General features: G+C 35.2%; 1 protein-coding gene across 1 annotated transcript; it reads left to right on the top strand.

Annotated features, from left to right (window-relative positions):
- Positions 1-21,412: 21,412 nt before the first annotated feature.
- Positions 21,413-25,765, top strand: LOC107848364 (pentatricopeptide repeat-containing protein At1g62260, mitochondrial). The gene is made up of 2 exons (XM_016693124.2): positions 21,413-24,329; positions 25,328-25,765. The coding sequence occupies exon 1, from the start codon at positions 21,924-21,926 to the stop codon at positions 24,027-24,029; it is 2,106 nt and encodes a 701-aa protein (XP_016548610.2). The 5' UTR covers positions 21,413-21,923; the 3' UTR covers positions 24,030-24,329; positions 25,328-25,765.
- The last annotated feature ends 211 nt before the right edge of the window (positions 25,766-25,976 follow it).

Below are 25,976 nucleotides of genomic sequence, written 5' to 3'. Positions count from 1 at the left end.
ACCGCCAATAAGAACTAGTTCTTGGTTATCAGAAAGGCAATTGGATGGAGTATTATGAAGATGAGCCGTGGATCTAGTTTTGGGAATGGAAAGAAGAGTGAGAAAGCTGATGGAAAGAGGGGTTTTAAACAAGGGGTTGAAGAAGATGAAGCAATCGCAGTGGGAAGGATGGGACAGAAAAGAAGAGTCGTAGACATTGGGAAGATAATGTCACAACCAGATTTATGAGTCATGATGGTACCACCAAACCCTGCTAGTAGGAAAGCTGAACTATAGCCTGAAGCTATTAGCAATGGGCTAAGGTGGTAGAAAATAACCTAAAAGGTGTTGAATTTGACAAAAGTAACTTATAAAACAAGCAAGGCAACAGTAATAAACGAAAAGGCAACCAGCACATAGATAACCATCCCATGACCTTGTAGTGTCAGTACAAGAGCTACTACAAATACTACCCAAGTTCTAAAATAGTCCATACAATCTTTCTCGACACAAAAACTAGACATAGATAAATACAAGAAAAAAAAGGACAACTTTGACTACAAGTGCTCACCTTATCTCTGAAAATCCAACACATCATGGTCGACAAATCAGTGCCAACAACTAGTACTCAGATCTACACCTAAAGGGTATAGAAGTGCAGTATGAGTACCAAAACCATAGGTACTCAGTAGGCATCATTGGTCAGCTGAGCTAAATCATGATATGAATATGAGAAGACGCAAGATAACATACTAAGTCAAGTAAGAAAAGTAAACCTAGTAATACATTCCAACACTGTTGTACAAACTAAATAAATGAATCAAGATAATAACATAAAGAACATACAATTACAACTATAAAATTGGCCCCATAAGCCAATAAGTGCAGAAAATTAAATAACCCAACACAGGCCCCCATAAGCCTGGTGAGTACAAACAAAGAATCAAGTAACCAAACCACCATACTTTACCAATTTGTCACGTTGTAATAGAAAACTAATCCATGTCATGCCACATTATGATAATTCCCCCTACGAACTTGAACTGGTACCCATATTATCCATATAATAGTCAATTTCTGGACTCGAATCAATATTCATCTCATAAATATATTAATCAATTCCTGGACTCAAATTAGTATTTATATCATCAATATCAACATCAATTTCTAGACTCAAACCTCTATGCACATCATCAATATAATAATCAATATTCGGACTCGAACCGGTATTTATCTCATTAATATCATAGTAAATAGTTGAACTCGAACTGGTAAATATATAATCAATATAATAATCAATATTTAGACTCAAATGGGTAATCATATCATCAATATAATAATCATCTATCATGACCGTTATGTAAGAAATCTCCCCAACATCACCTTAGTAAGCATTTCAAATATATAATGAGCATATACAAGTTACAAGAGTTAACACGAACCTTGGCCTAAGGGGCCCACTTCTAATATCCAAAATCCATTTTACGAAAAATCCTATCTCTGGCTAGGCTAAGATATCTATGTCCCCCTTTAGATGTCTAACAAGACATAATTATCCCTAAAATAGAAATTTTACCTAAAACATAAGCAACTAAGTCTATTGTGCTTATATTACAGTTTTTAGATAGCCTAAATACCCCCAATCATTGTCAATCATAGCATAAACACCTAAAATCCATTCAAAATATAACATAATATCATAAACATACTATGAATTTGCTCAATCTATGAAAAGGAAAAGTCTAGCCTACCTGGACGTCAAAGAAAGCTTAAAGAATTCGCTAAATTACTGATTTTTTAGAAGCTTCCACAAGGTGCCACACAATCAAAATCACAATGTACTCATCAAAACGAGGACAATTACACCCGTATTGCACTATTGTGCTTCGGGTCCAAAATTACGCAAAAATTCCATGTGTGACCCATTTTAAAAAATCATATTTCCGAAACTAACCTAATGTTCCCTTATGCTCAAGGAGCATTTACCCTAAAAAAATGGGTGAAATTCAAGCTATATTAGTGCTAAAATCAAGTTACCAAGATCGTAAGGATTTTAGAGAACAAAAAGGAAATCAACCATGAAAATGAAGGAATCTTACCACAAATTTGAAGTAGAATTGCGTAAATAAACTTTATCCAGGCTCCCACAATTACCCACCAATGCTATCTCTAAGCTTTCCCAAGTTTTAGTCTTGGGCGTGATACCTGCCCATAGGGGCAAAAGTCACTTACGCGACATCAGTATCACATATAGTCATATGGATACTTGCTATGCTACCCGAGATGTTGCTTATGCGACTAAAAATGTTGCATATGCGACACTATCTAATGTCTGCCAGATCACTTATGTAATTAATGACTCGCGATCATGGGTGCACCAGCACCAGTATTAGCACAACCCCTCGAGATTTATTTGGAATCTCGTATATGCAAACGAACTATGTTACCCTATCAAATTCAACATTTCAGACTTAATGGCACTGTCAAAATTTTCTTTTGAGGTCATCTCGACAAAAAATCGATCCCACACCCAACTTCTATTTTCTTAACTTCTAACCAATGGCTCAAAATGAGCCAGGGTGCCTCAAAACCAAAACCAAGAGTATACCTAGCCCAAAATTGACATTTTAGAGCTGTTGGAATAGTTAGAATATCCATTCATGGTCGGTTGACTAAAGTTTTTTCCCAATAGACAATTTGAACCAATGAAGACTTTAAAATAGAAAATTCGCTCTAAAAATAAATGAACTACCCAGTAACCGAACTATTAGTCCCAACAAGTCATAGATGACTTGGGGCAGCTATAGGAAAGGTCTAACGACAAAAATAAGTAGAAATACAGAAAATATCCTGAAGGGCCATTATAATATTCGCTACTAAAAGAGCTTTTATCTGCAAAATTAAAGGATTAAGAGGTGCTTGAAGGATAGAACATGTAAGGATACTGGGTCCACATCTCGCTCTCATTTCCCAAGTAGCCTTCTCAACTGGGTGATGCCTCTACTGAACCTTAATCACAAGAGTCTCTCTAGTGCGTAACCACCTGATATCACAAGCAAAAATAAGCACAGGTTCATCCACGAAGGTCAACCGCTCATCCAACTGGACTTAGTCCTATCTAAGCATATGAGATGGATCAGGAATGTATCATCGCAACATGGAAACATCGAAAATCGGATGGACAGTAACAAAATTTGGGGGTAAGGCTAACTCATAAGCCACCTTACCCACTGTGCAAAGAATCTCTAAGGGTCCAATATACCTGAGGCTGAGCTTGCATTTCCTCCCTAATCTCAACACACCCTTCATGGGTAATACACGGAGGAATACCCGATCACCAAATCCGAATCTCAAGGCACGAAGCCTATGGTCTACATAAGCTTTCTTCCTATTCTAATCCACTTTTAACCTATCCTGGATCACCCTGACTCTATCCAACGACTCCTAAAGTGAATCCATACCACGAGGTCTAATCTTGGAAGTCTCAAACTATCCAATCAGAGAACGACATCGTCTACCATATAAATCCTCAAAAGGTGCCATCTTAATACTTGAATAATAATTGTTATTATACATAAACTCTTTCAAGACTAAGTGTTGCTCCCACTGGCCTCCAAAATCCATAACACAGGCATTGAGCATATCCTTAAGAGCCTGAATAGTTTGCTCCTACTGGCTATCTATCTGTGGATGGAAGGCTATGCTAAGATCCACCTGAGTGCCCAACTCCACCTGAAAAACTCTCCAAAAGCTAGAAGTGAACACAGAACCCTGATCTGAAATAATAGAAATAGGAAAACCATGCTAATAGACTATCTCATGAACATAGATATGGGCTAACCTTTTGGTACTGAAGGACACTAGTAATGCTATCTTAAGTCTCTATACATCTTAGTTGTACCCGGATGAATAGAATACCTAGAGATGTGTGCCTTATGCAAAATCAACTGAATAAGTCATCAATCCTTAGAACATAAATGCGGCAATCAAATCTCAAAGCACCCTAATAACCTATGTTAGCCCTCTTGGACTTACCACTCTACACCTGATCATGGATAATGCAAATCCTCTTATCCTCAAATTGTCTATCCTGAATCTGCTTAAATAATGTTGACCTTACCTCAACACTAGCATGAATCCTCTTGGGGTCTAAAATATCAAGTCTCACCATCAAGTTAGCTATGGACTAAATGTCTATAATTCAGACACATATGCATGGACCCATCATTCTTCTTCACAGACAACACAAAAGATCCTTAAGGAGACATACTTAGTTTAATAAAACCTTACAAAGAAGATTTTGAAGCTGAGAATTCAGTTCCTTATGCTCGGCAGGAGCCATACGATAAGGTGCCATTGAAATAGGTTAGGTTCTATGTTCTAAATCAATAACAAACTCAAACTCATAAGCCAAATGGAGACCAAGTAGATCAGTAGGGAAAACATCAAGAAACTCATGGACTATAGGAACAGAGTCAAGCGATAGACTCTTCACACTAACAATATAAATATAAGTGAGATAAGACTCGCATCCCTTAAGCCTCCTAGCAGACATATAAGAAACAATCTGTGTTGGCTTACGGCTAATCGCTCTCTGCCACCGCACTGGAGGTACATCGGGCATGGATAAGGCAACAGTCTTAGCAAAATAATTCATAACTGCATGATAGTGGGATAACTAGTCGATGACCAAAACTATATTAAAATCCACCATGTAATATAATAAGATCAACATGAGTATCAACATCTCTAAAAGTTACAATTTATGGTCTGAAAACCTGATCTACTACTAAAGAATCACCCACGAGAATAGATATAAGTAATAGCATGGATAATAAATCCTAAGATAACTCTAAACATGGGGAATAATGTCATGACCCGTTTAATGAGTCATGATGGTACCTACTTTATCCTAGCAGTAGGTAAGACGAATAATAATTTAGAGCTAAACGATATGGGTTAACATGATAAAAATGTCCAAAGGAGACAAAAATCAACAAGTATAATGTATAATATGCAAAGCAATAGAAATAATCTCAAAAGATATTCATAACACAGAAAACCATCCCACGACCTAGGAAAGCCAGTACAAAGGCACTATATATATACAACTCAAGTCTAGAACAGTTAATACAATTTTGTCTCAAAACTAAAGACTAGATAAATATAAGATAGATGGAAATAGGACAACTCTTAGTCCAAGAGATCACCTTATCTCCAAAATTAATGACAATATAATCATCGATCAACAATGATAACTAGTACTCAGATCTACACCACAAAGGTACAAAAGTATAGCATAAGTACCAAAATCACAGGTACTCAGTAGGCATTATCGATCGACTGAGCTAAATCATGATATATATATATATATATATATATATATGATAAATGCAAGACAACTTAACTAAGTCAAGATACAAAAGCAAACCTAAGATAACTCCAACATTGATTTGCATAAATAAGAAAATAAACCAAAATAGTAACCTAACATAAAGAATCAACTCATACAATTATGACTACTAAATTGGCTTCCATAAGCCAATAACTGCAAAAAATTAAATAACTCAACGTACGCCCTTACAAGCCTGCAGAGTACAATCAAGAATAGTATAACCCAACCATCCACCGTTTACCAACTAACCATTGTTTCCATTTAACCATCATTTATCAACGAAACATCATTTATCAACTAACCATCACTTATCAGCTAACCATTATTTATCAACTAAACATCACATATTAACTAACCATGTTACCACTAGAATCCATCCAAATCATGTCACGTTATCACGATTCCCTATTTTGGGACTTGACCCAATAACCATATATATATATATAATTAATTAATTATATCATAGTGAATTTTAGACTCAAATTGGTAAATATATCATCAATATCATATCCATTCTCTGAATTTAAATCGGTCATATATAATTGATGATATTATCATTATTCAGACTTGAACCAGTACTTGTATAATCCACGGCATAAGCAATATCCCAACTTGAATCGGTATCATATCATCATTATTATAACCAATAACATAATCACTAGCATAATCAATAGGGTGAATCATTTAACATAATCAATAAGTATGATCACTAGAGTAATCAATAGCGTAAATCACTTAACATAATCAATAAGCATGATCGCTAGCATAATCAATAAGTATGCTAGAATAATGAATAACATAATCACCAACATAGTTAGTAGACATGATCACTAATATAGTCAATAGACATGATCACTAGAGCATGACCACTAGGAAAATCAATAGCTTGATCACTAACATAACCAATACCATAATCTATAGCATAATCGATAGCATAATCAATAGCATAGCCAATAGCACTACCTCTAGCATAATCGATAGCATAATCCCTAGCATAGCCAATAGAATAACCTCTAGCATAATTGATTGCATAATTACTAGCATAGCCAATAGCATAATCTCTAGCATAATCAATATGCATCAACTCTAAATATCAAACCTTCATAACCATCAAGTGCCAATGTTTCTCAATACTACCACAATAAGTATTTTAAAAGTGTACAATAAGAGTATAAAGGATTTTTCAAGAACTAACACAAATCTTGGCCTAAGGTGGTCGAAAAGCGTACTCCTAAATCACTAAAATTCTTTACAAGGAAATTTCTATATTGAACTAGGCTAAGGTATCTAAATCCAATTTTAGATATTAAACAAGCCTTAATTAACCCTAAGATAAGAATTTCACCTAAAACATGAGCAACTAGATCAAGTATGCCTAAGTTTATGATTTTCAAATAGCCTAAATGGTCTAACTAACCCAAGTATTTCAATTCATAATGACAACATCTAAAACCGATCCTAAATCTAACACAATATCATAAACATATTATGAATTAGGTCACTCTATAGAGAGGGGAAGCCTAGCCTACTTGGACGCCAAAGAAAAATCAAAAAATTCACTAAATCATTAACTTTCCCTTCTGAGAAGCTTCCGCAAGATGCCACACTATAAAAATCACAATCTCCTCATCAATACAAGAACACTGATACCCATATATCATAATTGTGCTTTAGGTCCAAAAATCACACCAAAATCTTATTTGGGTCCCATTTACGAAAATTACATTTTTGAGGCCAACCCAATATTCCTTTATACTCAAGGTGTAATTACCCTTAAAAATGGGTGAAATCTAGGATACATTGGGGCTAAAATCAAGCTACTAAGTTTTAGGGATTTATGAGTCATAATGTCACCTACTAAACCCTTTCAGTAGGTAATTGGAACTATAGCTGGAGTTTTTTGCGATGAGCTAACTTGGCAGAAAATGCCCTTAAAGGGGCAAAATTTAATAAATGTAACTTATAAAAAAAAGGCAATAATAATACACAAAAAGGTAACCAACACATAGATAACTATTCCATGACCTGGTAGTGTCAGTACAAGAGATACTACAAATACAATCCAAGTTATAAAATAGTCCATATAATATGTTTCAATACAAAAGACTAGACATAGATAAATATAAGGAAAATGGGGAAACTCTTACTCCGAGAGCTCACCCTATCCTAAAAAATTCAACAAAGCTTGATCGATGAATCAGTGGCGGCAACTAGTACTCGATCTGCACCAAAAAGGTACAAAAGTGCAGTATGAGTACCAAAATTATAGGTACTCAGTAGGCATCATCAACCAATTGAGATAAATCATGATATAAGTATGATGAGATACATGATAACATACTAAGTTAAGTAAGAAGGGCAAACCTAAAAAAACACTCCAACACCGTTGTACAAAATAAATAAATAAATCAAAATAATAAAATAAAAAACATGCAATTACAACTACAAAGTTGAACCCCATAAGCCAATAAGTGCGAAAAATTAAATAACTCAACGCAAGCATCCATAAACCTGATGAGTACAATCAAGGAAATAAGTAACCAAACCACCATACTTTATCATGCTACAACAAAAAAATAATTCATCTTATGCCACACTACAACAACTTCCCTTACCAGACTCGAATCGGTACTTATATTATCCATACTGTAGTCAATTTCCCGACTCAAATCGATATTCATGTCATCAATATATTAATCAATTCCAGGATTTGAACCGGTATTTATATCATCAACATCATCATTAATTTTTAGACTCAAAATGGTATGTACATCATCGATATAATAATCAATATCCAGGCTCGAACCGGTATTTATATTATTAAATCATAATCAATAGCCAAACTCAAACCGGTACATATAAATCAACATAATATTAATAGTTGCACTCAAACCGGTAATCATATCACCAATACAATAATCGTCCATCATAAATGTTACGCAACAAATCAGACTAATATCACTCTAGTAAGAATTGCAAATATATAATAAGTATATACAAGTTACAAAAGTTATCACGAACTTTCGAAGGGGCCCACTTTTAATCTCCGAAATCTATTTTAAGGAAAATTCTACCCCGGACTAGGCTAAGGTATCTAAGTCCACCTTTAGATGTCTAACAATTCATAATTATCCCTAAGATAGAAATTTTACCTAATACATGAGCATCTAAGTCTATTATGCCTAAATTATGATTTCAAATAGCCTAAACGGTCCAATTGACCCAAAGAATTGTCAATCGTATCAACAACACATAAAATCCATCTCATATATATCAAATATCATAAACATACTATGAATTAGTTCAATCTATGAAGGGAAAAATCTAGCCTACCTAGACGCCGAAGAAAGCTCGAAGAATCCGCTAAATCACTAATTTTCCTTTTCGAGAAGCTTCTGCAAGGTGTCACGCTATCAAAATCACAATGTACTCTTCAAAACAAAGATAATGACATCCATATGCACTATTGTGCTTTGGGTTCAAAATCACGCAAAAATCTCATGTGAGACCCATTTATGAAAATTATATTTCCAAACTAACCCAACGTTCCCTTATACTCAAGAAACATTTATCCTAAAAAAATAAGTGAAATTTGAGCTATATTGGTGTTAAATTAAAGTCACTAAGATCTTAGGGATTTTTGAGAAGAAACGAGAAATCAACCATGAAAATAAATTAATTTTACCACAAATTCAAAGGATAATTTCGTAAATAAACTTTATCCAAGCTCCCGTAATCACCCACCAGTTCTATCTCTAAGATTTTCCAAGTTTTAGGGTTTAAATATCTTGGGAGTGGATGAGAAATAGTGAAAATGGGGTATTTATATCCTTCTCAAGTACACGGGTATCACATACGTGATATGTCAATCGCATACGCGATACCTGGCCACAGAGGTAGAAGTCGCTTACTTGATCAGTATCGCATATGAAATACTTGCTATGTTGCTTAGGGTATCTCTTATGCGACTATAAATATATCATACGTGGCACTTGCTGATGTCTACTAGATCGCATACGCGATCGCGGGTGCACCAGTACCAGTTGAGACTCAGAAATTTCCAAGTCTCTGCCAATCTTTTGGGATTCATCTGGAATCTCATATATTCAAATGAACTATGCTACCCTATAAAATTCGATGTTCCAAACTCAATGGCTTAGACCAAATTTTCATCTAAGGTCCTTTCGACAAAAAGTGGGTCCCACACCCAACTTTCATTTTTCTTAATTTTTGAGCAATAGCTCAAAATGAGCTCAGGTGCCTCGGGACTTAAACCAAGAATCCACCTAGACAAAATTGATATTTTAGAGCTTTTGGAACATTCATAATTAGAATACGAGGTTGTTTGACTGAAGTTCTTGTCCAGTAGCTAATGTGAACTAGCAAAGACTTTAAAAGAGAGAATTGGCTCTAAAAACTAAATGAATTCCTCAGTAACCGAACTGTCAGTCCTAGCAAGTCATAAATGACTTGGTGAAGCTATAGGAAAGCTCTAATAGTAAAAATTAAGTAGAAATACAGAAAATGACTTGAAGGGTCATTATAGATAAAAAGTCAAGTGGGATTAGAACATTAAAAAGAATAGAGGCGGTAAATCAACAAGTAGTAATATAGGGATAATAATAAAGGAACATAGTGTAAAGAAGGTAAAAATATTTTGACCCAAAATAAAAGATTTTGTAAGAATAATACACGCCAAAAAATATGTGACCCAAAATAAAATATTTTGTGAGATAGTACATGCCATTTTAATGTCATTATTGCATATAATTCAAGTCTTTTCTAGAGAAAGCAAAAAACAATCTGCAAGCAAGGGGTTTGTAAAAATATCAGCAAGTTAATTTTCTGAATCAATAAAATTTAACACAAAATTGCCATTTTCAACATGATCACGAATAAAATGATGCTTGATATCTATATGCATAGTGTATATTAAAATTAAGTAATTTATGCATTATGCATAATATTTGAGTACCATATTCCAATGTCTATATATTCAACTTCAATAGTTGGTAATGCAACTAAAGTTTGATTTTTGTTGTGCCAAGAAATTAGGGCATCCCCAAGAATTTGACAGGAGCCACTAGTACTTTTTCGATCATTTTTATCACTTGCAAAGTTAGCATCTGAATAACCAATTAAATTAAAGTTTTAGGAATAGGGGTATCATAATCCAATCTCCTGAGTTCTAATGAGATATTGAATAATTCGCTTGACTGCAGTCAAGTGTGACTCTTTGGGAGTTGACTGGAATCTTGCACATTTGCATACACTGAACATAATGTTGAGTCGACTGTTGATCAAGTAGAGTAGTGATCCAATTATTTCTCTGTAAGTCTTTTCATCAACATCTTTTCCTGATGTGTCTGAATCAAGATTCGTAGAAGGACTGTCAAAGGGTTTTTCCTTCTCCATGACAAACTTTTTAATGAGCTCTTTTATGTACTTGGTTTGGCTGATGAAGGTTCCTTTGGAAGATTGCTTGATTTGCAGCCCTAAGAAAAATGTGAGTTCTCCTATGGGACTCATCTCAAATTCTCCATTCATAAGATTTTCAAAATTCACACACAAAGAGATGTTAGGGCTTCCAAAGATAATATCATCCACATAGATTTGTAAAATAAGCATGTTGAATTTTAATTTTTGAACAAATAGAGTAGTATCTATTTTTCCTCTTGAAAATTTATTGTTAAAAAAGAAAGTACCCAATCTCTCATACTAAGATTTTGGGGCTTATTTGAGATCATAGAGTTCTTTAAAGAGTTTGAAAACATTATTAGGATACGAAGGATTTTCAAAACCAGGTAGTTGTTTCAAAAAAACTTCTTCACTAATAAAACAATTTAGGAAAGGACTTTTAACATTTGATATAATTTAAAATATTTAAAGGCAACAAATGCTAAAATAATGTGAATTTATTCCAACCTTTCTACGGGAGAAAAAGTTTCATCATAGTCAATACCTTCCTACTAGGAGTGACCTTGAACTACTAACCTGGCCTTATTTCTGATGACTTTACGTTCTTCGTTCATTTTATTTTTATTGACCCATCCGATTTCAATGATTGGGCATTTTTTTATTTTTTTCAACTAGATTCATGACTTAATTTCATTCAAATTGGTCCAGCTCTACGTTTATTTCTATGACCCATGATTCATTTTTCAGAGCCTCATCAACTTTTTTAGGTTAAATTTGATATACCAGAGGCATTAATGTTTGCTTTCTCAGGGAGGCTCTTGTTTGCATCTGATCATTTGAATTTCTAATAATAAATTAATTTGGGAAGCTTTCATTATGTCTTCATTCTCTTGGAATGTTTGTTTTTGATGATTCATTGCTTGGAGTTGACTCCAATTGAGCAGTAGTCGATTCTGAGTCGATTTGTTTTAGTTCTATCTCAAGAACAATTTTGTGTTGTGAATCATTTACATGTTTCTCATTAAAACTTAAACTCGTAGCAATGCAATTAGATTCATCAAAAACTATGTGCGTAGATTCTTCGACACATAAAGTTCTTTTATTAAAGGCCCTATAGGCACGACTAGTAGGGGAGTAATAGATTAAAATACCTTTGTTGCTGTGTAGGTTAAATTTTTCCAGATTGCTCTTACCATTACTATGAATAAAGAACTTACATTCAAAAGGATCAAAATAACTGATGTTCGGCTTCTTTTCTCTCCATATCTCATAGGGGGTCTTCTTAAGGATAGTCCTGTGAGATATCTATTGGGAATATGACATGTTGTGCTAGTTGCTTCTACTCAGAAGTGGTCAGGTAACTTTTGTTTGAGTAGTATGGTTCGTGCAGTCTCTTAGAGAGAACTATTTTTTCATCCGACCATGCCATTTTATTGAAAAGATCAGAAAGAGGAGAAGTTTTGAGAGTAACTATTTTGAGCGCAATAATATTCAAGGGCTTTGTTTTCAAATTTTCTTTGTGATCTCTATGAATATAAGTGATGAAATAATCTTCTTCTCTTTGTACTATTCTATAAAAAATCTCAAAATTAGTAAAAACTTTATTTTATGAGAAAGAAACAATATCCAGGTAAATCGAGAAAAATCATTAACTATATCAAAACATATCTTTTCCACCAATGCTTGCAGTTTTGGTGGGGCCAAATAGATCCGTGTGGATCATTTGAAGAGGTTTGGTAGTTCTGACAATGTTTTGACTTTAAAATGATGTCCGAGTATGTTTACCAAGTTGACAGGCATCACAGATGTGATCCTTTTCAAGCTTTAGCTTTGGCAGAACGTTCACCAATTCAAGTTTAGAAGGATTTTCAATGACATGCGTGCTGGCATATATAAGTTTTCTATGCCACAACCAAGTGTCACTATTTGAACAGTGAGATATGTTAATGTAGCGAAATCAATTTTATTCAGAACATAAATATTATCAACACGATCACCAATGAGGTTGATTCTCTTTTTTGGATGCTTTATAGAGCAATTTTCAATATTGAAAAATATATTGAATCCTTCATCACACAAATGATTGATGCTTAGTAGATTATGTTTGATCCAATCCATGAGATAAACTTTAATAAATTAACAAGAGAAACTGAGTTTTTTAGAGAAAAATCCTATGACTTTTTCTTTCGCGTTATCTCCAAATTTGATTAATCCACCTTCAAATTTTTGTAGGGTACAAAAATTCTCTTTTTTTTGCAGTCATATCTCTGAAACATCCGTTGTCTATCGCCCATATTCATTTTATATAGCTTTTGCAACATGTTCCTGCAATATAAAGGAATTAATCTTTTTAGGTACCCAAGTGGCGTTGGGTACTTGAGGGTTAGAAATGCTTCCTTTAGGCCTCCAAATCCACACTCCTTTAGACCGTTTTCTGTAGTTATGCGATTTGTGTCTCTTTTTTCTACATATATAGAAGATAGGCCCATGAGAAGAAAAATAGGTTACACCAAAACTAAAAGAATCAGATGAAGAAGTTGATTTAGCCTTAAAAATATTTGACTTGAAAAAACTGTGAATTGGGTGATTTTTTAATGCTATTTAGTTGCATTTTAACTGTCATCAAGTTCTTTTTAAAGAAAATCTATTTCTATTTGACTTGTTTCAAGTTAAATCTACCAGTTCCTTCTTTCTTCTTCAATCTTTCGTTTTAACTGACCTTGGCAATTTTTCTTTTCTTGAGCAATATTTTTTATTCATCAATAATATTTTGAATTTCATCAGTAATCATATCAAGATTTGGTTGAAGAAGGTTGAAATATGGACAATTAAAAGGTATTACCTCAGTGGATTCACCTATCACCAAAAGGACATATTTGTTGTTTCTGCATTGTCTTCAATTTAGTCTTCATCACTTCAGGCTTCAAAGTTTTTATTTTTCTTGGACAATCATCTCTTTGATTTTGGACAGTTTTGTTTGATATAACCTGATTTGTTGCAATAATAGCAGTGACCATCATTTTTTGTAAATTCATTGTTCTTTAAATCTTGAAGTCTCTCCTGCCTTTCCCTTAGAATTTTCCTGGCCCCACGATTTATAAGTTCATACCTTAGTTGTTATCTTCATTTATGTTTTCACTTTCTCTTGGATTTTACGGCGCTGAAGGCTATAGGTTTCTTTTTTTCCTCTTTGCTATACCTGCTCATATGATTTGTTCATAGGCAAAATAATTACCTCACAGTTCATCATATGTCATATTATGGAGAGCTCCATCTTCTAGGATGGCTACCTTAGTTTTACATACCTTTTGAAGACTTCTTAATAGTTTCTTGACCTGAAAACTATTTGAGTAAATCATCCAGGAGATTTTAGTTCACATACAATTTTACTAAATCATGCGTACATTGAATCCATACCCTCATTTTCTTCCATTTTAATAATCTCGTATTCATTGACCAGAGCGCTAATCTTTGTTTCCTTCACTTTGGTAGTACATTCATAAGTTACTTCAAGTTTGTCCCACATTTCTTTGGCTGTTTTGGAAGTTGATATCTTGTTGTATTCTGCTCTACTAACTGCACAGTAAATCAAACTTATAGCTCTAGCATTAGTTTTGATTACCTACTGTTGTTCTTTGGTGATTTCAAAATTTTCAAAATCATCCACGTCCGTGCTACTCGATTCTTTTTTCTTCTGCTTGTCCTTGAGTCTTGGCATAGGCTTCGGTCCCTTCTTGATGACCACCCAAGCCTGTAAGTCAGTTGATTGAATGAAGATTTTTAATATGTTCTTTCAATGCTAGTAGTATTATCCATTGAAGTATGGTGATTTTGTTGAAGAGTGTCCGTCTTGATGGAGTGCTCTTGGAATATGATAGTTGGCCATTTGATCTTTACTCACATGCGGTTAAGCATCACTTTATGGTGAGACCTGCTCTGATACCAATTGAAATTTAAGAGGATGGTAAACTAGAATTTTTTCTAAGTCGACTGATCAACTTCATTAGTCAACTTGCCTACAAGTTAGTATACTTAATAAAACAAAATTAAACTAAAAACATAAATTGAAAAATAAAGTGGAACACATAATTTTATACGGGTTCGGATTATTAGTGTGGTACCTATTTTAGACCTTTTGGGTTGCAAGGGTTTTCTTTAGAGCTCAATATGGGAATGAGTTATAGTAGGATTGCACAAGTTCTAAATCTCAATTATTGTTATCCAGATCTTGTGACACAGCCTCAACTGGTATAACTAATTGACTCTTTTTTTTTTTGTAACTATTGTAAATCAAAAAAATTACAAAACTTTATGAAGACTAAAAGATGAGACAAAGTGATAGTTTCATGTGAAGTTGTGCGCTTTTTATTTTGTCTTTGATGTCTTTATATAGTCTTCATCTTCCGCTGCTTTTTTTCTCTAAAAGGAAAACCCAAGGGATTTCTGTCAATCAAGGATTTGTATGAATTCCTTTATTGAGGGCTCATATCCTTAGCGCTTCCATATTAGATATGTTTATGCATTGCAATATGCCATTTTCTTTGCCATAGTGAGGAGTCATATTCATACATGTCTATGGAAATAATACGATCATTTTCCTTATTTGGTCATCATGAAATCTTGCCTTGTACAAGTTTCCTCTTTTGATTGTTTTCCAAAATCTTCTTCTTGTATAAGTATCTTTTGGTTCCACATCTTAGGATCTTCAAGCTCGCCTGGACTTTGATTAGATTCTTTCCATATGTATCCATTATTTTCGCGGATTGCATCTCATCACAAGATCTTTCAGATTCTTTATTTACATTACAAGATCTTCCAGATTTGATCCTTCATATTTATTTTGTTAGTTTGTTATTAGTAAAGCATTAAGTGACTATAGGAGGCTAACAGGTATAAACATGTGAAATAGGTGGAAAAGCTGTGAATTATTATCTTTTCTAGCTTAAAGATGAAGTATTCTGATTAATATATGTGTTGAGGATGAAGCAGTTTGATTAATATGTGTGTGTGAATGAAGATCACCATTGACGAAGAAGAGGAAAAATTAAGGTAGTATGAAGGTGGGAGTATCTTTTTTTTAAAAATAAATATCAATTGGTATATAAATAATAGTCTCCTAGTCCAAAATAAATAAATCGCTGAACTATTTTTTAGTATCCAAAAAGGATAATAATGGAAAGGAGCCAATAATTTATTTCCTAAATTTTTTTTCTCAATGAATGTGTCATATTCGAACAATTAATTTTTGTTATGAATCGAACAGAATAAGCAAATTACAAGCAAAGGAAAAAATAAGAATCCACGGATTTACGTGGAAATCCTTGCAGAAAAAACCACAGGCAGAGGCAGAGGAATTCACTATAATGAAGAGGAGTAAAATGTTGAGATGATAGTCTCAATTTCGTATATATAAGAACAACCCACTAAACGCACTTATATAATACAAGTAAATCTTAGGCCCAAAAACATACAGGTCCATACCCAAAAACTATCGGGCTGATCCCTACGCTACCACCACAGATCCCATGAAAAATCACAAACATGGGTCGCACCGCAAACTTTTCAGGACCGGAACAACCAAATTTGGGTCATAAACTCTAACAATCTCCACCTTGACACGAATTCTAACTCAGAACTCAAATCCATTTCAAGATAAACTATCCACCTCCTCCACAAAAGCCCCTAAGGGCACATCTTAACTACTAACACCAACCAAGTCCAAGCAATGCTCAAACTTGGCACTTGGTAGTGTTTTAGTCATCATATTAACGGGGTTATCATGGGTACTAATATTGCTTACCACAATATCACCACGAGCAATAATTTCACGCACAAAATGATACCAAACATCTATATGCTTTGTCCTCTCATAAAATATTTGATCTTTTGTAAGGAAGATAGCACTCTAACTGTCGCAAAAGATCATAGTAATCTGCAAGTCTTTGCTGAGTTCACCAAATAGACCCTTCAACCAAATAGCTTTCTTGCTAGCCTCTGTAATAGCCATGTATACTACCTCAGTAGTTGACAAAGCAACCGTAGTCTGTAAAGTAGCTTTCCAACTGATAGCACAATCCCCAATGGTGAAAACATAGCCTATGAGGTACGTCCTTTTATCAAGGTGTCCTTCAAAATCATAATCTACATACCCAATCACTCCATCTCTATTTTTCCCAAACTGCAAACAAACATCAGCAGATCCATGTAAGTATCTGAAAATTCAGTAAACTATTTTTCAATGTTCTTTAACAGGATTTGCCATGTATTTGCTAATGGCACTGACTGCATATGATAAATCTGGTTGGGAATATACCATCGTATACATAAAAGACCCGACGGCACTAAAAATGAAACTCGAGACATATAGTCTATCATCTATCTTTGGAGATAACACGGCCGAGAGTTTGGAGTAGGCTGCCAATAGAGTACTGACAGGTTTGGCATTTTGCATATTGAATCTGTGAAGCACTTTCTCAATATACCTTTTCTGACTCAATTATAACTTACACTTCTCTCCATCCCTTAGAATTTCTATGTCATTTGCTGCTCCTAGATACTTCATCTCAAACTCCTTGCTAAGCTGGGCTTTGACTTTTATTATCTTTCTCATATCCTTTACTACTATCAATATATCACCAATATACAAGAGAAGATACACGAATGAACCATCACTTACCTCCTTGAAGTAGACACAACTATCATAACTACTTTTCCAAACCATATGAGAAGTCATAAAAGAGTCAAACCTCCTATACCACTGTCTAGGTGACTGTTTTAAGCCATAAAGAGACTTTTTTAGCAAGCATACATAGTCCTCCTTTTCTGAGGCTACAAAACCCTCTAGTTTTTGCATACAGATGTCCTCTTCAATTTCTTTATGTAAGAATGTAGTTTTGACATCCAACTGTTCAAGCTCAAGATTATGCATGGCCACAATACCAAGCAAGGCTCGAATTGAACTATGTTTTACAACTAGAGAAAACACATCTGTAAAGTCAATACCCGGAATCTAACTATAACCTTTAGCAACTAGTCTTACTTTGTACCTAGCATCTTCAACTCCCGATGTTCCTTCTTTCTTATTAAATACCCACTTGCAATGGATTGTTTTCTCATATGTCATTCTTATGAAGTGATTCTATCTCCTCCTGCATAGCAATCATCAATTGGCTGGAATTATCAAAACTAACTGCCTCTGAGTAAAAAAAATGTTCTTCACCAGAATCAATACCTTCGGCTACATTTAATGCATAAGCAACCAAATCAGCTTCAGCATACTTTTGAGGAGGTCTAATATCTGTTCTAGGCCTGTCTTTAGCAATAGAATATTGTGGCATCACTAGTGGTGAAAAAAAATAGTATCACTCTGTATCTCCAGGCTAGACTGAGAAGTAGGCACTGGTGTAGACTCTACTCCAATCCGCAATTCAACGTGGGTGCTTGAGTTTTGTTAATTTATGTCACTAGACTCATCTGGGAGCGAAGCACTAGATTTGGAGGAAGCCCGAAGCATACAGTTTCATCAACACAACATCCCTGCTAATTATAACCTTTCTATTTTCTGGACACCGAAGCTTATAACCTTTAACACCAGGCTTATAACCCATAAATAAGCACTTGACAGATCTAGGTTCCGACTTCCCATTATTAATATGAGCATAAGCAGGACATCCAAATATCCTCAAATCAGAACAACTAGCAGGTATACCAGGCCATACCTCTTATGGAGTCCTTTTATCAATCTCAACTGAGGGAGAGAGGTTAATAAGAAGTTAAGCTGTGGAAGCAACTTCGGTCCAAAAAGACTTAGGTAAACCAGCATTAGAAAGCATACAATACACCTTCTCCATTATAGTCCTATTCATTTGTTCGGCCACACCATTTTGCTGTGGAGTATGATGAACTGTTAAGTGCTGTACAATTCATTTTAACTTGCATAGAACATTAAATTCATTAGAACAGAACTCTAAACCATTATCAGTCTGCCTGCTTCCCTATTTGTTTTTCAATCATAGTCTTCCACTCCTTGAAAGTAGGCAACACATTATTATTTTGCTTCAGGAAGAACACCCAAATTTTTATGGAATAATCATCAATAATATTCAACAAGTAATTAGCACCTTCTCTAGAAGGTACTATAGAAGGACCCCAGAGATTAGAATAAATGTAATCAAGTGTGCTTTTAGTTGAGTGGATGCATTTAGTGAATTTGACTCTCTTTTGCTTCCCAAAAACACAGTGCTCATAGAACTCCAATTTGGTAATACTTTTCCCATCAAGAAGTCCTCTCCTTGTTATTTCAGCCATCCCATTTTCACTCATATGCCTAAGGCGCATATGCCAAAGTTTAGCAACATCATTATCTAATTGAGAGAAAGTACAGACAGCAGCATCACATGTAATCATAGAGCCTTGCAAGATGTACAAATTAGCAGTCTTTCTTTATCCCTTCATCACAATAAGATCACCTTTAGTAACCTCCAGGACTCCACCTTCACCAGTGTACTTATATCCATTCGAATCAAGAGCACACAAAGAAATAAGATTTCTCTTTAGGTTTGCAACATATTGTACATCACCAAGTGTCCGCACAACCCCATCAAACATCTTGATCCTGATTGTTCCAATACCAACTATCTTACTGGGTGTGTTATTTCCCATCAACACAATACTTTTAGAGACTGTTTAATATGTTGTAAACCAATCCCGATTGTGACACATATGAAACATGCAAACTAAATGAGAATTCAATCCTCACGGGGTTTGGAGTTACCATCAGAAACTACCAAGAGTTCTCTATCACTACTGCCATCTTCAACAAAACTGGCTTCACCGGACTTCTCTGGTTGGTTTCCCTTTGGTTTTGGAGCTTCCCTTTTATCTCTATTCTATAACTTATAACACTCAAATTTGATATAGCCCTTCTTTTTGCAGTAATTACATGTTTTGTTTCTGTTTTTGGATTTTGACCTATTCCTATCACCACCCCTAGAATTCCTCTCATGAGTCCTTTCTCGAACAATGAGACCATCTCCTTGTGTCTCCGACCCATTTATAAGATACTTCATCTTCTCCTTAGAGAACAATGCATTATAGACTTCATCTATGGTCAAGGTATCACGGCTATATAAAATCGTATCTCTAAAGATTATGTATAATGCAGGCAGCGAACACAACAAAATCAACCCTAGATCTTCCTCATCATACTTAACCTCCAGAGTTTCTAAATCAGAGACGATTTTCTTAAAGACTGAAGCTGATCCTCCAAGGACGCACCCACAGACATGTGATGGGAATAAAGTCGTTGTTTGAGATGCAACTTACTTGTTAGGCTCTTCGTCATACATAACGATTCCAGTTTCAACCACAATACAACAACAGTGGTCTCCTTCAAAACATTCTATAGAATCTGATTGGATAAATGAAGGTGGATCTGAGACCGAGCCTTTCGATCCTTACGTTGTTTGTCATTTTTCATCCACGATGAAGGCATCTTATCAAACCCTAATAGAGCATCGTCCAAATCCATTTGCGCGAGCACAACCCGCATCTTAACCTGCCATAACGAAAATCTAGTGTTGCGATCCAACAACAGAATATCATACTTCATGGTTGCCATCTCCGAGAAAACAATCGGTCTAGCTCTTATATCAGTTTGTTATGAATCAGACAAAATAAGCAAAAGGAAAAACAAGAACACACAGATTTACATGAAAATCCTTGCGGGAAAATCGATGGATAGAGGCAGAGGAATTCACTATAATGGATAGGGGTGTGCAAAAACCGAACCGACCGATAAACCGAACCGATAAAAATGTTATTGGGTTATTGGTATTGAGTTATTGGGTTAATGGTTTTTTATTGGTTTTATAAAAAAATTTATTAGGTAAACGGTTCGGTTTTGATTTTAGCTTAATGGGTTATCGGTTAAGCCGATAACCTAATAAGGATACACTATATTATTGTTTTACCCCTATTTATATTTTATATTTATAAATATCTCTCTATATCTATCTATCTATCTATCTATCTATCTATCTATCTATATATAGATGGATAGATATGTGTATGTGTATATATTATATACATTACTTATTCACAATTCAGCGATTCACAAAGTATTAATCTATTCAGGGCAACAAAGGCACAATATAAAGCTCGGCTATTATCGTATTAAAAAGCTTGAAGCATTTATAGCTTCCAACAATTAGGATTTAATTTTTTTTCTAACTAACATTCAATTCAAGTTTGAAGATTCTTATAAACTAAAATGCATTGCGTAGGATTTTGACGGTAACTAAGATTTCATTTTTTATATTAGTTGTTACTATTTCTATTTTATAAGTATTTTCTTATTGGTTAAACCGAAAATCGAACCATTAAGGACCAAAAACCGATAAACCAAAACCGATAAGAAAATATCTTATTGGTTTTACATATTTAAAAATCAAAAATCGATAAACCAAACTAATAACACATAAAATCGAAGTGAACCAATCGATGCACACCCCTAATAATAGAGAGGAGTATAATGTGGAGACGATAGTCTCAATACGAACAACCCAAAACAGCCCACTAGACGCACTTGTATAATACGTGCATATAAATAAATCCTAGGTCCAAAAACATACAAGTTCATACCAAAAAACTGTCAGTTCGATCCCTACGCTACCATCACAAACCCAATGAAAAATTACCACAAGCTTTTTAGGATCTGATTAACAAAATTTGGATCACAAACTCTAACAATATTAACTGAAACTGGCAACTTATGCCTCTAGTTGAGTTCCAAACACACCTTTTTTAAAAAAAAAAAAAGAAAAAAAGAATTGGGACAGGGGAAATGGAGAAGACAATTGCAAGACGGGAAACGGTAACCTCGTCAACAACGTGAAATTTCAAAATAAGCAACCAATCGAGTTAATAAGACTCCTCGTTTCCGACACAACTTCTTCATCTTACAATACTCTTTTTTAGTTCAACTTGAAAACTCTTTTTTTCAAATACAAATGCCTAATTGCGTAACTTAAGAATACAAAATCTTATTAGCGATGATACATTGGTGGTGGAACATAAGCAGCTTAAAGAGGTCTATTCATGCTCCAATTAATAGACACCTAACTGCTAAGCCATGCACAAATGCAGTGGTGCACTAAAGTTTCCTTTTGTGTGGACTCTGGAGAAAAGTAGATCACAAGGATCTATTCTGCGAGGCCTTAGGCTGTTTTCATGGATTCAATCCTCCTGGTCAAATGACAACAAGTTTACCCATTACACCGAGACTCCCTTTCACATTGCACCATATGTTATTGCTCACGAATCAGGCCAAAAAATACGTTATCATTCGACATTGAGTCGTAAGATTTATGATGCTCAGCCTAATGAAGTGTGTAAAGCAAACAGGAACATAACGAATTTGATTCGAAATGGTCGACTGGGGGATGCCAGAGGATTATTTGATAAGTTAACTCATCGAAACACAGTTACATGGAACTCAATGATCAGTGGGTACGTGCAAAATCGTGAGATTGTTAAAGCACGAAACCTGTTCGATGAAATGCCGCAAAGAGATGTTTTTTCTTGGAATTTAGTGATTTCGGGGTATTTGGCTTGTAAAGGGAATGGGTATTTGGAGGAAGGTAGGAAGTTGTTTGATGAAATGCCTGAAAGAGATTACGTTTCATGGAATACGATGATTAGTGGGTATGCTAAAGCTGGGAAAATGGGTGAAGCAGTGGAGATTTTTGAGTGTATGGATGATAAGAATGTTGTGTCGTGGAACGCGCTGATTTCAGGGTTTTTAAGGAATAGGGATGTGAAAACTGCTGTTGAGTATTTTAAGAAAATGCCGGAGAGAGATTCAGCTTCTCTTGGTGTGCTTGTATCGGGTTTGACGCAGAATGGGGAATTGGATGAGGCGGAACATGTTCTTTATGAATTTGGAGAGGGTAGTGACGGGAAAGAAGATTTGGTTCATGCTTATAACACGTTGATTGCTGGATATGGTCAGAAAGGAAGGGTTGATGATGCTAGACGTCTTTTTGATAAAGTACCATGTTGTAGTGGTCAAGGAATTAGTAGAAATAAGAGATTTGAGAGAAATGTCGTATCATGGAATTCCATGATCATGGCATATATCAAAGCAGGAGATGTGGTTTCTGCAAGAGAACTTTTTGATCAGATGACGGAGAGGGATACATTTTCATGGAACACAATGGTTTGTGGCTATGTTCATGCCTCAAATATGGATGAAGCATCAGACCTGTTTTCTAAAATGCCGAATCCTGATGTGCTATCATGGAATTCAATAATCTCGGGATATGCACAGACGGGAAATTTGGAATTGGCACATGATTATTTTGAAAGGATGCCCCACAAGAATCGGGTTTCTTGGAATTCCATGATCTCCGGTTGTGAAAGAAATGCAGACTATGAAGGAGCAATAAAGTTATTCAGTGAGATGCAACAGGCAGGAGAGAAACCTGATAGACACACACTCTCGTCACTTCTAAGTGTTTGTGCTGAAACTGTGGCTTTGTTTCTAGGTATGCAGATTCATCAGTTAGTGACAAAGACTGTTATACCTGATATACCTTTAAACAATTCCCTAATAACTATGTACGCAAGATGTGGCGCAATACATGAAGCCAGGACAATTTTTGAAAGGATGAAATTTCAAAAAGACGTAATCTCATGGAATGCAATGGTCGGAGGCTATGCATCCCATGGTTTTGCATTTGAAGCCCTAGAGCTTTTTGAATTGATGAAGCGCCTTAAAGTGAGACCAACTCGCATCACGTTCATTTCAGTTCTGAATGCGTGTGCTCATGCTGGTTTAGTGGAACAAGGTCGGTTATATTTTAAATCTATGGACTCTGAATTTGGCATCATACCTGAGGTTGAACACTTTGCCTCTCTTGTGGATATTGTTGGTCGACATGGACAGCTTGAGGAGGCCATGAAAGTGATTAACACTATGCCAGTGGAGCCAGATAAGGCTGTCTGGGGTGCAGTACTAGGTGCTTGTAGGGTGCACAATAATGTTGAATTGGCGCGAATAGCAGCTGAAGCGCTAATGTGCCTGGAACCAGAGAGTTCAGGTCCTTATGTTTTACTGTATAACATGTATGCCAATGTTGGAAGGTGGGATGATGCAAATGAAATCAGAATGTTGATGGAAACAAATAATATAAGGAAGGAGGCCGCTTATAGCACGGTGGGCTCAACTTCCTCATAGTGATTTGCCAATATCACACGAAGAATTTGGATCGAGGAGGCTATTTTGGGGTTTAAATCCTTAGAAGGGACACATCATGTGTAGTATACTTCTGAGCATTTGCACTTTTCCTGACTTTGACAAACAATGCAACAATGCTGTTAAACACCTATTGATGTTTTGGAGCATTTATGTATACAGTTTGAGTGTTGGAATTCAAAGAATTGAGCATAGTGAATTCTAGTGGAGCAGAAGCTTGTTTCATGAAGAAGGACCACTAACAAGGCATGGTCTCTATCGATAACATCGTGTGATCGCCAGGTTCACTTGTGCCTTATTTTTCTCACCTTTTTTAATCTTCAGTAATTAGTTGTTTTCTCCATTAAATCTTTGTTTCTATCTCTCTAGTAAACTAGTCTATCTTCTTGTCTCTGTATCTGGCCTTAACTTCAGTAGCATTATGTATTGAGATACAATAATTCATGATGCTAGAAATTTAGGATAGTCAAGCCCCTATTAGGACAAAGGGAATACCTCTATGACTTGCATTTCTGCGTGTGTTGGTATGAAGGAATGTATTTTCTATGGAAATGTTTTCCAGGAAAATAAGTGGTTTTCTACTTTTCTTACTCATTTTCTTGTGTTAGGTAAATTAGTGAAAAATATTACTCTAAAAACATTTGTATATAATTTAGACAAATACCAAGGGAGGTGAGGGTGTGGGGTGGTGGGGATGGGGGTTATGGGGGTCGGTTGAAGATGAGGTGTGTCGGAGGGTGGAAAGAATATAATTAATGTGGAATGCCACTCGTGAAATTGTTTTTCCTACTTTCACTAGGGAAGTCATTTTCTTTATTTTTAGGAACTTGTTATCCTAGAGAAAAAAAAATTTCCAAAAATTTTGAACAATCGAATATCAGAAAATTGGAAAATTCCTCTTTTCACCATGCTGAACACCCTCTATTGAACTGTGTTTCTATTATAGGTGCACCTTGAGTTCTGTTTTATTAATTTTTCTAAAACTCAAAGAAATTCTAATCTTTCGTCCCTTTTGATTAGCTTTTCATGAACTGGACTTATAATAAAAGAAATAAAGAACATTTAAAGAAAAGAATCCAAGATGTGTTTTTCTGTAATAACAGGCAATATATACAAATCTATGTCAGAGAAGAGTTCCTAATCTTTGTATGAAGTCTAACTGGAGAGTTACTTTTGCTTGCACCTTTTCATCTCCTGACCTTTATGGTTCTTCCTCCACTATTATTGGTTTCTTATTGCTTACTGTAGATTGACCATGTCATTGCTCTTATTCATGTTAGGTACACTGCTCTCTGACATCAAGCATTTCTACCTGAGCAACCAGAAGAGAGATAAAGCTTATTAGGTAGAGGACTTTGACATTAATGAGAATGCTCCAACTCCTAGACAATGTATTCAAATAACTGAAGAGGAACCTGTGGGGTTTGAGGATGACGCTGAGAAGCTAATTTATCAACTGACGAGAAACGGAGGATTTGAATATTATATCTATTGTTGGGATGCTGGTCTATGTTCGAGCATGGTGTACTGTCTCACAAACATATGTAACGTCTGTCGATTAATACTACTTGTTAAGCCCCTTTAGGGGTAGTTTCGTCTTTTCCTTTATACCTTACCCATAAACAATTAAAAACCTACTTTTCCATCAGTTTTATACGTTGAAACTTAAAACTCCTACGCTTTCCATTAGTTAAACGTTGAAAAAAATCCCCGTTTCCTCAAGTTTACATGTTAAAAACCTCACTTTTTCCATCAGCTTGCTTCCGTTTTCCACATCATTTCTCTTACGATTTTCATCAACAAATATCTTTATTTCTCCATTCAAACGCAACTACTTACAAGCACCAGAGAATTGACGCAACAAATCAAGTTTGATTCCTTCGTTGCGATCTAAATTACTTCAGCGACCTGTGGTATGTAAGATTATGG

The sequence above is a fragment of the Capsicum annuum genome, chromosome 11, assembly GCF_002878395.1.
Source record: "Capsicum annuum cultivar UCD-10X-F1 chromosome 11, UCD10Xv1.1, whole genome shotgun sequence".
NCBI lineage: Eukaryota > Viridiplantae > Streptophyta > Magnoliopsida > Solanales > Solanaceae > Capsicum > Capsicum annuum.
The sequence above is the reverse complement of the archived record's forward strand: the minus strand, read 5'-3'. Positions and strand labels throughout refer to the sequence as shown.

Coding starts and splice junctions, on each gene's coding strand:
- LOC107848364 (XM_016693124.2), top strand. CDS start 21,924: ATGCACAAATGCAGTGGTGCACTAAAGTTTCCTTTTGTGTGGACTCTG.